Here is a 13,158-nt window from a genome sequence, read left to right as displayed (position 1 = left end):
GTAATGGTTTAGCCCAGTGGTCGGCAAACTGCGGCTCGTGAGCCACATGCGGCTCTTTGGCCCCTTGAGTGTGGCTCTTCCACAAAATACTGACTTCTGTGCATGGGCCACGAAGTTTTAATCGCACTGTACGTGCGCGCCCGCATGTGGTATTTTGTGGAAGACCCACACTCAAGGGGCCAAAGAGCCACATGTGGCTCGCGAGCTGCAGTTTGCCGACCACTGGTTTAGCCTTTTCTAACTCAACTGTACTCTCACATGTTTGATCATTTTCCCCTCTTCCCTCCCTCTTACATCTCCACCCCAACCCCTAAACACGCACACACATATGCTCCCTTTCTGATGCAGGTGCTTCTGCAGGATAGTTAACTGAATGCTTCTGATAGTGAGAACTAGCCATAGAAGAAGCACTTGGGAAATTACATCTCATCATGTTCAGAGTTAAAAGTAAAACCCAAGTATTCTTCAGCTTTATTATACTTTATTTTCTCTAAGTTAGATCCAAGAGACGTCTCCATAATAAAAAAGTGAGGGCATACTTTAACTTATATTGTCAATTCTGTTTCTCCGTAGAGGAGAAATTTGATGAAATGGGACATTGTTATTAAATAGGGGCCACAGTGAAAATATAGCAGAGAAATATTTATTTAAAGAAAATGTGAAGTTTGTCATATAATAGTAAAGTTTGTCGTGTTGAGTGTAATAGCACCCACATCATTGGCAGAACTTTTCTAGGCACAGCATATTCTTCATCCTCTTATGGATTGGATTTTCTCCCAAGTAAAAGGTATTGAGTTTAAAAAATGGAGTTTGTGCATACTGTTAAGGATGTATGCAGTAACATTATATTTAACTGTCACATGATATTAAGATTCAGAGTTGAGTAATTTAGCCAGAATTGATGACTTTTAGCATCTTGGAATAAAATAATTCAAATCTGTGCTTAGTTCATGATTGATTAATATACCTGGACCATTTTGGGGGATGAATTATTCACAGGCTCTAAAGGAGTATCCTAATGTGTATATTTACCCCTTTACCCCTGTGTATATTTTAAAAGGAAAAGAGGAATTTATGAATAGTTGTGTTGACAAAGCTTATCTTACTAAATGTTCTCATTTGCATTTTAGGTTGAAGCAACATTAGAAAGCTAAATACAGTGGATAAAAGTCATAGGATTTTCTTTTTTGAAGGAATGTTTCTTATTTTATAGATGATAAAACAGGCTCAGAAAGATGAAATGCTTTGATTAAGATTATGCAGTTAATGACAGCAGAGTGAAATTTTAGTTCCCCAGCACACTGTTGATCTTCCTTCTATACTGTTAAGTTCACAAATCCTGAAATTGCAAAAGAATTTTGAGGCTGTTCAGAATTAATCTCTGTACAGGGTCAAACTCTTCTTAAAGGTCATGTAGTGCTGATGAAATTGGCCTATCTTGAAAGGTTCCTCAGTTTATACCCTTCTTTACAGATGCTAGGGCATTTAATGACCCTTGATTTAAGAAGTTAAAAACGTTCAAATATATTACATGTTTACCTAATAGTTGGAGTAAGTACTAATGAAATAATATATATTTTTAAAAAAACTTTCTTATTGATGAGGGAGAGAAAGGAAGTGAGTGGGGGGGGGCATCAATTTTTATCGTTCCACTTATTTAAATGCATTCATTGGTTGATTCTTCTTTTTAAATAGATTTTATTGATTTTTTACAGAGAGGAAGGGAGAAGGTTAGAGAGTTAGAAACATCAATGAGAGAGAAACATTGATCAGCGGTCTCCTGCACACTCCCTACTGGGTATGTGCCTGCAACCAAGGTACATGCCCTTGACCAGAATCGAACCTGGGACCCTTGAGTCCGCAGGCCAGTGCTCTATCCACTGAGCCAAACCAGTTAGGGCATTGGTTGATTCTTGTATATGCCTTGACTGGGAATCAAACCCGCAACCTTGGTGTATCAGGACGATGTTCTAATCAACTGAGCTACCTGGTCAGGGCTGAAATAATATATTTTTAAATTTTAAAGACTGTAACTTCATCATAAGAGAACTTAGCTGAGCTTTAGCTGTTGTTATACAACTATGGAATTATTCCAGAGAAGTATGTTATAATGAATATAATTGATTATCAAAGGTACTTTTATTCGTAAAACATCTACTGTTGGATATATCCTCTTCCAATATTTCCTTTTAGGTTGTGTCTGTAGGTTTGCATTTTTATAATTGTGAACCACTGTTATAGGAGATACATACATTTTACCATTTTTTAGTTGTGTTTGATTAATTTTATTAGAACTGACTTTAATGTTGTTTTGCTTATATTCTTAATTTTAATTATAGAGAAACATTAGAAGGCTGAATAAAATTGTGTTCTGGTGACATTTATATAGGAACAGAACGCTGCTTCTCTTTCTCCTCCTTCTTCCTCTCCTCCTCTACCTTCTCTTCTCCTTCCCTCTCTTTTCTCTTTCCCCCTACCTCCCCGTTTCCATGAAAGAGGAGCCAGATGTCATATTTTGGTGAAGAATTTATAGACTGCAGAGATTCTCCCCAAAATAATCTGGTGCAGAGTCTTGACATTTCCTCAGCTGACTTAATGCAAATTAGGTGCCAGAGTGGTGGGCGCCAGGTTATCATAAAATGTGCCATTGTGTTAGTAATGTCCAAATAATACTTTAAGGTTCTGAATGTTTGGTAGAAGTCAAAGTACAACTCATAACTCCTATAAAGAAAAATGTTTTCTGAGAGTGAGATAACTTCTTGAGGAAAGGAAGACTATCTTTCATTCACTAATTTATAAGAAGGCAACTGCGTTACACCTCCATAGGGCAACTCCTAGGGTGGTTTTCCATTTAGTCCTGTGCCTCACAATGTGTGTGTTTGCACTTATGTTTCAGAATTGTAATCAGTAACTCACAATATTTATTGTAAGCGATGAATAAAGAGTTAAAACATCCTATAAGTACTGGTAAGTATGCATTTAGAAAAGATTTTCAAATGTTCTGAATTTAAAGAGGCAAACTTTTATTATATGGCAAACTCACCCAGAATCTCTGCTAGTTCACTTTTTTTCCCTTGCTTTCTCTCTTTCAGTTGGTAGCAGGTAAAGAATGCATTAACATTTATTTTCTTTGATTGAATTTTCAGGAAAAAAATATTTGAACTTTAGGTTTTTTTCCCCAAAGCAATAATTAGACAGTTCCTGTATGCTATGATCTCTGTAAGTGAGCTTATAAGCTTTATCTTTAATGAAAACTTAAATCTTTTAGAATAATTAATACTAACTTTATTCTAAGTGACCCACAAAGATGGAATTTTCTCATTTTTTTGAGGAATGAATTTTTATGCTCTGTCATAATCAGGTAATTTTTTTCTAGTCTATATACTAAATTTCTCCAGATAGTAACCAAATGAAATTTTATCATTTTCTCTTTATTTAAAATAAAATAAGCTATAATTATCCTCTTTTTCAGCTTTTAAAAACTCTTCTGCCCTGGCCTAGTAGCCCAGTTGGTTAGAGCATCATCCTGATACACCAAGGTTGCCAGTTCAATCCCCTGTTAGGACACATACAAGAATCAACCAATTATACCTCTCTCAAATCAATAATTTAAAAAATTAAGAAAACATTTAAAAAAAACTCTTAATGTAACATTTTTATTTTTTCTAACATATTAATTCTCCTGGACTAAACTGTGTTCTAATACACAGTATGTAAGCCTTGTTATCCAATTTATATATTAATAAAATTATAAGATTTTTATACCTTGAAGGACCTTAGTATTTAATTCGGTCCCATTCTAATATAAATGATAAAACAGATCTGCAAATCTGCCCTGGGTCATTTAGTATCACTGTATATCTCAAAACCATACTGCTAAACTTAAATCCAGTATTCTGTCTACTGTACTATGTTCTCTTGTCTGAATTATTTTTCTTTTATTATTTTAAACTGAAAAAGGGGAGGGGAAGCATTTTTATTATAATGTCTCAGCACTCTTTTAATTTCAAATAAACTCAAAATAATTTAAAAGGAGACTTGCTTATTGGCTATATAGTGCTAAAAAGGCTCTGGCCTGGATCTAGATGCTTAACAGATGTCAGGAATCTCTCAGTTCTTTCCTTTCTCTGTACTGTATATACTTTATTATCAGGCAGGCTCCCTGTAATATAATGGCAAGTTATGAGTCCCAGTAGCTCTAGCTTTACATTCTGCCTGCTTTAGGAACTGCTATGGGAAGAGATCTACAATTTGAGTTTAAATTCCTAGATTAAGTTCTAGCTTAACTGGATTAGGGCATGTACCCATTCCTTAACTAAACACTCTGGCCAGAGGCTTGGGACATATATCTGAAGCTGAAGAATAGAGCCCACCTTCCACACCCCCAAACCACAGGGAGAATGATAGCTTCCCAAAGGAGAAAGGATGCTGTGTGGAGAGAAAAATGGCAGTGGCCTGCTTCATATTAGTCTCAAGGATTCTGTGATTCATGCACCACTGTTTAATACATTATTCTTTAGAATTAAAGCACTATAATACACTGAACTTTGGAGATGCTTTATAAATAGAAAAAATAAGAGCTCAAAGAGGTCTTATTATTGTTTTTAATCACATAGTTAGTAGATATGCTATTAGTAAAACCCAGATGAGGGAATAAAAAGTTTTAGAATCAGCCCCAGAGACAACCAATGGATATCTCTCTCTCTCTCATCAACAAACCTATCCTCAGATGAGGATTAAAAAAATGTTTTAGAATCAGATTCACATTTAGATTCAGATGCAGGTTTGGAGCAAAATAACTATTTTATGCTCAGACTGTTTATCCTTAAAATAAGAGGTGATAGGATCTTTTTGGTAGAGTTGTAGTAGTGTTAGGGATATATGTAAAACGTTTGACATGTAGTTTAATATGCAATGACTGCTGTTATATGTTGTCATTGTAATAATAGCCATTCCTAAGAGCCACATTTCTTCCTTTGGTGAATTACTTTCCTGTAATAATCTTGTGATCATTCTGAAATGTAGTTTTCCAAGCTACAAGCAAACATTACATATTAAAATAATCTACATTATTTCTGAATTTAGAAGTGCCAGTGAAAAGTTTACTGAAGTAGAAAATTACGTTTTTAACTGAGAAATCTAGATTGTGAATTCATACTAGAGAAGATGATCTGAGAATATTGATGCATAGAATATGAACAAAACATTACATATTTTGTGTTGTGGTATCTAGGTAGTATTCTGGTTTGGTAGTAGTTTAGGTTTGAAATATGTGTATAACCTATTCTTTAAAGTCTCTTTTAAAAGAGATTAATCATATACAAAGATTTGCATAAAAACAACTAAGGTTATAAAATAGTTTATTAAAAATATATCAGACAGATGTAAATTTCAGTGGCAGATGATGTTGCTCTGATTTATTTTGTTAATGAGCTGCATTTAAATATTGATCATTTAAGGTCAAATTTCTAACATCAATATGTTCTTCAATGGGTACAACCCAGTTACCACAATACTTTAAGTGAAACAATTATAATGGAACTTTTCTTTTGAATTTGGCTTTTCTCTTTTTCTGTCCACCAGGGAGTAACTATTCCCAGTCAGAGGCGCTATGTGTATTATTATAGCTACCTGTTAAAGAATCATCTGGATTATAGACCAGTGGCACTGTTGTTTCACAAGATGATGTTTGAAACTATTCCAATGTTCAGTGGCGGAACCTGCAGTAAGTGCTCCAAATCTCATTCTTCCATGTACTGGAACACTTTTCTTAACATATGTAGAAGTTTATATAAAAATTGGCTTGTGTCGCCCAGTGGTTGAGTGTCAGACCTATGAACCATGAGGTCACATTTACATTCCCGGTCAGGGCACATGCCTGGGTTGTGGCTCTAAACCCAGTAGGGGGTGTGCAGGAGGTAGTTGATCAATGATTCTCATTATTGATGTTTCTATCTCTCTCTCCCCTCTCCCTTCCTCTCTGAACGCAGTAAAAATATATTTTAAAAATATCTAGAAAGAAATTTATTGCCCTTAAAATTTATGCAGGAATATATATATTTCTGAAACATCCATATTGATTAATTAGCTCAGTTGTTTAGTGCACTGGTCTAAAGAAGCCAAGAGCAATGTTTTAATGTCTTTAAAACCAAATTGTATTTCTGAAGGAAAAATTCTGTGCTGCAGTTACCAATTGCAGCTTAAGTTGTGATTAGATGGTTAGAAACCTGTCCTGTCACATCCAGCATCAGAATGGCAGTGGGGTTCATCAGTTCACTGGGGTTGAAGCATGGACCAATTTCTTCATATCTTAAGGAAGACTAGATATTGATAGAAATGGTGACAGGGACAATAAAGAAGAAAAGAAAAAATGATAAGACATGATGATGGGCTAGAGTATATTGACTGAATAGGGTTGAGTCAGAGTGTGTGCAGTATTAGAGAAAATCTGGATTTAGATTTGAGTATTTATAATGCAGTTTTGTAGTTTCTAGATAAGATACCACCACATTATTTCTTTTAATAATTCTAATATCAGTGGTATTTCTCAATTCATTAGTGGTTTTAGTTTTTAGCTTTAAGTTTTGCTTAAACTTAAAATATTTATGTAATTTAAAACAATTTTTATCCCTAAATTAATTTATACCTAGGAAATTAATTTCTTGATGTTGTTTATCTTTGTCAGATAGGTATGATCACCTCCATCAAATATTTTCTTTATTCTTAGAACAAGGCAATTTTATCAGAGACCACAGTTTTATTAATATAGCATGATAAAGGGTTCTAAGGGGCCTCTTTGATCCTTTTGTCATCTCAGTACAATTTTGAAAACTGCTGAATGCAAGGCACTAAGCTATCAGAGGTGATTGATATAACCTAGGAGCTCAATAGATTCGTAGAAGAGAAGGAAAAAGGAAGAAAAAACTCATGCTTTTTCTATAGTACAGATACCAGTATAAGAGCCAAAAGAAAGGCATAAAATATTAGAGAAATAATAAGGGAAAGAAGAGAACATTCAGTTTAGTAATCTTATATAATGTTTTTCACATTGCTTCTCTTAAAATATTTCATCAGTTCTTTTCTACATTTAAATATTGTGTTATTTTTTGTTTTTGTTTTGTTTTGGTCTCAGTATTAATTCATACTGACTACTGAAATCTTTTTAATCTTTACTAATTTTCTATGCAGTCTGATTTAAAACTATGTAGTAAAGCTGTATATGATTAAGTGGGAGGTTGTATATATAAATTATAAATGCTAAGAAAGTTTTGGGGAATTGTCAGTTTCATGAAGGAAGTCCAGCTCTGTATTATAGAACACTGGGGAAAGCATATAGTTTAGATTGACATTAAAACTGAGGGAAGTATTACAGGCATTAGGAAATAGCTGGAATTGAAACACAGCAGAAGAAAATGAGCTGGACAAGAAATGCAGAGACAGAGAATAGAATAGGAATAGAAAGTGTGGGTCACTGTTAGAGGACCTTGAATGAGGATTTCAGACTTAATATGATAAATACTACAGTGTCAGTAATAATGCTGGAGGCCTAAACTGTGTTGAAAGTACAGTTGTGTAGAAAGTGATGATAGCAAGAGGTGGAAAATAGTGGACAAAGGAAGCCAGTTATATGACTTGCTCTAAGCAAAATGTGCTTTGCTGGAGCAATAAAATGGAATTAGTTTATTTTTTCTTCTGCCATTTTTATTTGAAAATTTTGTCAAGAGTTTCTATTCTGGTCAGGTGAATAATTCACTTGGGGACATGAATGTTGACATTTTAGTTTTAAATATGTTTTAATTCAAGTGAAGGTAAGCTGTTCGCATGAAGGATAGGTATTCAGTGAGCACTTGAAAGTATGGGTTTGAATCTTTAGATGAGAGGATATATCAGATATTTTGGGAAGCATCAGGAAAGAGACATAGTAGTTAAGCCTTTCAATTAAATGTGGTGTGAGGCTATAGGATGAGAAGGCTCAGAGGGAAATGGTGAGGACTCAGACAAGGGGAGTTGGAACAATCTGCGTTCAAGAGGAATAAGAGGAATCAGTGAAGAAAACAAACTTGTGAAAAGAAAGTGTCTTCTTCAAAGTTGGCAGGGATTTACAAATTTTTTTCTTTAATGTTGGACTTGTCTTATCTATCTAAAATATTAAATTCATATTGTAAAGAAAATTATTTTTCTTTAGTGATTTGAGGAAATCTTTTCCACTGATTTTTTTTTTTGTAAAATATTTTATTGATTTTTTTTTTAATATATTTTATTGATTTTTCACAGAGAGGAAGGGAGAGGAATAGAGAGTTAGAAACATCGATCAGCTGCCTCCTGCACACCCCCCACTGGGGATGTGCCCGCAACCAAGGTACATGACCTTGACCGGAATCGAACCTGGGACCTTTCAGTCCGCAGGCTGACGCTCTATCCACTGAGCCAAACCGGTTACGGCTTATTGATTTTTTTACAGAGAGGAAGGGAGAGGGATAGAGAGTTAGAAACATTGATGAGAGAGAAACATCGATCGGCTGCCCCCTGCACACCCCCTACTGGGGATGTGCCCACAACCAAGATACATGCCCTTGATTGGAATCAAACCTGGGACCGACCCTTCAGTCCACAGGCTGACGCTCTATCCACTGAGCCAAACCGGTCAGGGCTCCACTGATTTTTATTACAACTTTTTAGCTTAGTTTTTGAGAGAAATTCTGAGTAACACTGATTTGTAATTAGCTTATTGGTTATAATTTAAAATTCTTGTAGATTCACATTTTAGATGAAATCTGACTTGTATAGTTAATTAACTTTTTAAAGTTCTAAAATCAGGAGTATCAGATTCTGAATTAGTGGAGTTTGAATTAATAAGGTTACAAAGCATTTTCATTCTGGTTGATTTTTATTCACCACTTTGAAATGAAATCATACCTTGTTTATTTGTTTCTTCAAGCTAGACTTCCCAGTAAAATTTATCTTTTAAAGTGGCTCATTGTACTTTGAGTCCTTAATCAAGGAGGTAGAAATTGTTGAAAGATTGTTAGTGTAATATTTCCTCTCTTTTTCTTAAGATAAATGTCTTACAAATCCAAATTAGAATAACCACATGTGCTTTGATCAGTCCTACTATTTATTATGTGATTGCTCATATTGCTTTAGATATTGTATAATGATCTAGATGTTTATTAAACTGGGAAATTCATTTAGCTTGGATAGCATTTTCCCTTATTCTTAATTGTTGGTCTTATTGATAAAGAATGGGGTACTATTTTTTTTTTCATCTTTAAGGATAATGCCTTTTGGTGCAAGAATTTTATTTCTATGTGTGTATGTACGTGTATGTGTATATATTCACATATATATTTCTCATGCACTTTATGCAAGCTTGCTTTTATTTCTTACTCATTTTCACATGTTTCCTTCAAAAGCCACTTCTAACCCTCCTAAGGCTAGTCACTCTCTTTTTAATGAACTTGTTTGTGAACTCATTGTACCATAAATTAGTTATACTTTGTCATTACTACTTTTTAGTTGCATTGCTAATACATAAGCATGATACATTTTGAGAAATCATATTTTACCAGTTATTTTAATTCTTTTATTTTTATTTTTAATTTTTATTGACTTCAGAGAGGAAGGGAGGGGGAGAGAGAGATAAGAAACATCAGTGATGAGAGAATCATTAATTGGCTGCCTCCTGTACGTGCCCCCATCAGGTATGTGCCTACAACCCAGGTATGTGCTCTGACTGGTAATCAAACCCGAGACCTCCTGGTTCATAGGTTGATGATCAACCACTGAGTCACTCCGGCTGGGCACCAGTTATTTTAAAACAGATATAAGCCAAAGTCAAAATACTTGTTAATGAAAAGTGGGAGTGGGGGGGTGGTGCACTTCAATTTGTACTTGATGTCTGTTGTATTTAGCAGCAGACATTTCAAATCCTCTCCTTCCTGTTTCTCATCATGTTGGCTTTATATACCTTTAAAAATAAAGTGTGAGCTATAGGTAAAATGAATGATGGTTGATATTTTTATAAATATTGAGACTTATGTTTATGGAATTTAGTATACCTTTGTAGAGAGTATATTTTTCTTTCCTCTTGTGAACATGTAATGATTTGAATTTTGTGGATTTTGTTACATGATAGAGACTTTAAAATATTGCAGCAAAATAACTTTTAAAACTTACAGTTCATAGATGTGCCAGAAAGTTATTTTAAGCATTTTTAACATCATTTTAGTGTTAAAGTTTTTATGTTACTATAGTGCTAGAAGTCTAATCTTGGGACTTACTATTTTTGAAATAGAATTGACTTTCATGCCAGCAATAGAACCTTATGTTGAAGGTTCAGATTAGAGAAAATCTTGTATTGATTACATTTTGACCTAATTTATATTTATTAATTTGTTTTAGATCAGGATTATAATAGCAGAATTACTATTTTGTATATATTGCTAATATTAATAATTAAAGTAGTTTTTGACAGTTTGCTAATTAAAGGCATTTCCTGTGAAATGATACTTATATGTATTTAACCATGCAGATCCTCATTTTGTGGTCTGCCAGCTCAAGGTGAAGATATATTCCTCCAGTTCAGGACCCACACGTCGGGAAGACAAGTTCATGTACTTTGAGTTCCCTCAACCATTGCCTGTGTGTGGTGACATCAAAGTAGAGTTCTTCCACAAACAGAACAAGCTAAAGAAGGTTTGCACTGTACTTTTATTGGGAAAAATATGAAAAATAACCATACCTTGAATAGTAACCTCAGATCTTTTGTGTAAAGTGTTTGGTTAGGCAGAAATCAATCTGTAAGGAGATATTAAGAGGTTTATTTCATTTTATGACTGATATCTAATGAATTAGAATTGTTTTTCTGTTAGATTTCTGCATGCATTGCTTACTATGGCATTGATGAGCCATTATAATGGTAAATAATCCTATTAGAAGGAAAAAGACAAAAGTCCTTTTAAAGTTATATGTAATTTGAGATGAATTTCCTTTAACTTGAGTTATACAAAGAAATTTTGTAAAAATACTAAAGATTGTATACATACTACGTGAAATCAGTTATAATCCTCTTAGAAGGGTGAGTAATTACCTGAGAAGAAGTTAGCAAGGGATCATGAGTTTCAAATAAACTTGGTCTGTATGTATAAATAAGATCTGTTTTATGGTCTTGTATAATGACACAAACCACTTTCCCCCATTTTGGTTTCTGTTTCTTACAACTAGGTCATTTTATATTTTGCTTCCTCAAATTTACTAAGTATTTCGAGTTTTAGCTAGAAGAGAAATAGGTATGAAGAGGAAGTAATAAAGAATGAAAAAAATGTGGTATTATTTAAATATACAGCTTTAAAAAAGTGAGGTTTGCATCTTATTGATCTATGTTTAGAAAATATAAGCTCATTTTAAAACAAACTATCTTGTTTTAAAATGTAAGTGAACATTTAAGATGAAGCTAATGTACAAAATTTTTAATTGGTGATGAACAAAAATACTAGCTTTTGTATATTGTTACTGCCTCTTTGAACATCTGTATTACCAATTTTTAGAAATTTTCAGTAATAGGATTGATTTAGTTTTCCTGATTTTTAGCTTTTTTTTTTTTGAAAGAAGGTAAGAGAAAGTTTCATTTACTATAAAAATTTTTAACTCTACTTTGACTTATTAGAAGAAATATAACTTTCTTTATTTAGAATCATAGCAGTTAGGAAATCACAAAATGTTAAACTGATTTTTTCACCAGAAACCTAGTTCTTACCTGTCCTATATAAATATATTTCAGTAACTTTGAAAACTATTTTTTAATAATCCAAGAAGTGCTGGCTGGTGTGGTCACCAGTTCGATTTCCGTTCAGGGCACATGCCAGGATTGTGGGCTCGATCCCTGGGGGGGGGGGGGGGGGTGAGGGGGGGGCGCGGGGCGTGCAGGAGGCAGCCAATCAATGATGTTCCTCTTTCATCGATGTTTCTATCTATCACTCTCCCTTCCTCTCTCTCTAAAAATCAGTAAAAACCTATAAAAAGAAGATGATAACTATTTAAAAAAAAAATCAAAGAAGTGTTAGCAAATGTTCTAAAATTAAGGTAGTTATTTTTTCTTCTATTCATTGTAAGACAAGTACACTTAAAATCTTATATTTTGCTTTTAAAAACAAACAGGCACCGGAATCAGTATTTCCCTGTACCTTTAGGAGTGTGCTTATTCACATTTCAGTTATCACCTGTGCATTACATTAACACATGCATGTAAAATTAAAGATTCGATTAAATACTTATAATATATGTGTATTTTGGATTACTTACATTCATTTTATGTGATTTTTCTCTTCCTGTTATAAATGTTTGCAGTGATTTAAACAAAAGCAGGTTTAGTATAATCAGTGTATTTATATGGAATTCACGTTTTTGGAAATTTGAATATTACTAGCTTATTTTCTTTTGATTCTAAGTAAAATATGTGTGTAGTTACTAATTAAGTGACTTTAGTAAAATAATTAAAATTAACAAATATTTTTTAAAAGACAGTGCTAAGTACTGTTAAAAGCTACAAAGACATTTAAGATATAATACTTAAGATCTTTCATGGGTGGGATAACTTAAAGATAAATTAGAATAAAATATTTAAATGACCAGATAAGGTATCACAAGGCTGTACATCTTTAATTGTCAAATGATCCATGCAGACCAAATTCTAGTAAGTGAAGGAGCATTTTCTTGGTTGGTTAAGAAAGGTTTGAAGTAATGAACTTCTGTTGCCATTTTTGATTAACAAGACCTCATATTATTAGTAAGAAGTGATTCCTTAAAAATAATCATTTTATAACAAAAAAGTTACTGTCTCCCCTCCCACCCATATTTTATTATGAATTTTTTCAAACATTCATTGTTACTTAAGAAACTAGAGCTGTTTAATGTTTGTATTGCCATAGCAGTAAACATGTATCTGCCTTGCTTCATTGGGAAGTTGTACCTGAATAGTTCAAGAACTTTTGTTAAAGTAAATTTTGTAATAGCTTTTTGAAACATAGAGGAAATTAAATCCATTTCTGAATTTTTAAATACATACATACATACAAACTCAAAACATTTTTAAAGGCTAATATTAGACTAGAAAGGAGATATTTTACTTAAGGTTTTAAAGCTATCTTATAACTTGTGGAA

At 33.4% G+C, this 13,158-nt stretch overlaps 1 protein-coding gene across 3 annotated transcripts in view; it reads left to right on the top strand.

The window, feature by feature from the left end:
* The window catches only part of PTEN (phosphatase and tensin homolog), an 87,699-nt gene that overhangs the window by 66,945 nt on the left and 7,596 nt on the right, over positions 1 to 13,158 (top strand). For all 3 annotated transcript variants that reach the window (XM_036336712.1, XM_036336710.1, XM_036336713.1), the window contains 2 exons: positions 5,584 to 5,725; positions 10,532 to 10,695. In XM_036336712.1, coding sequence (XP_036192605.1) covers positions 5,584 to 5,725; positions 10,532 to 10,695 — 306 coding nt within the window. The remainder of the gene's footprint in view (positions 1 to 5,583; positions 5,726 to 10,531; positions 10,696 to 13,158) is intronic.

The sequence above is a fragment of the Myotis myotis genome, unplaced genomic scaffold (assembly GCF_014108235.1).
Source record: "Myotis myotis isolate mMyoMyo1 unplaced genomic scaffold, mMyoMyo1.p scaffold_m19_p_15, whole genome shotgun sequence".
NCBI lineage: Eukaryota > Metazoa > Chordata > Mammalia > Chiroptera > Vespertilionidae > Myotis > Myotis myotis.
The sequence above is the reverse complement of the archived record's forward strand: the minus strand, read 5'-3'. Positions and strand labels throughout refer to the sequence as shown.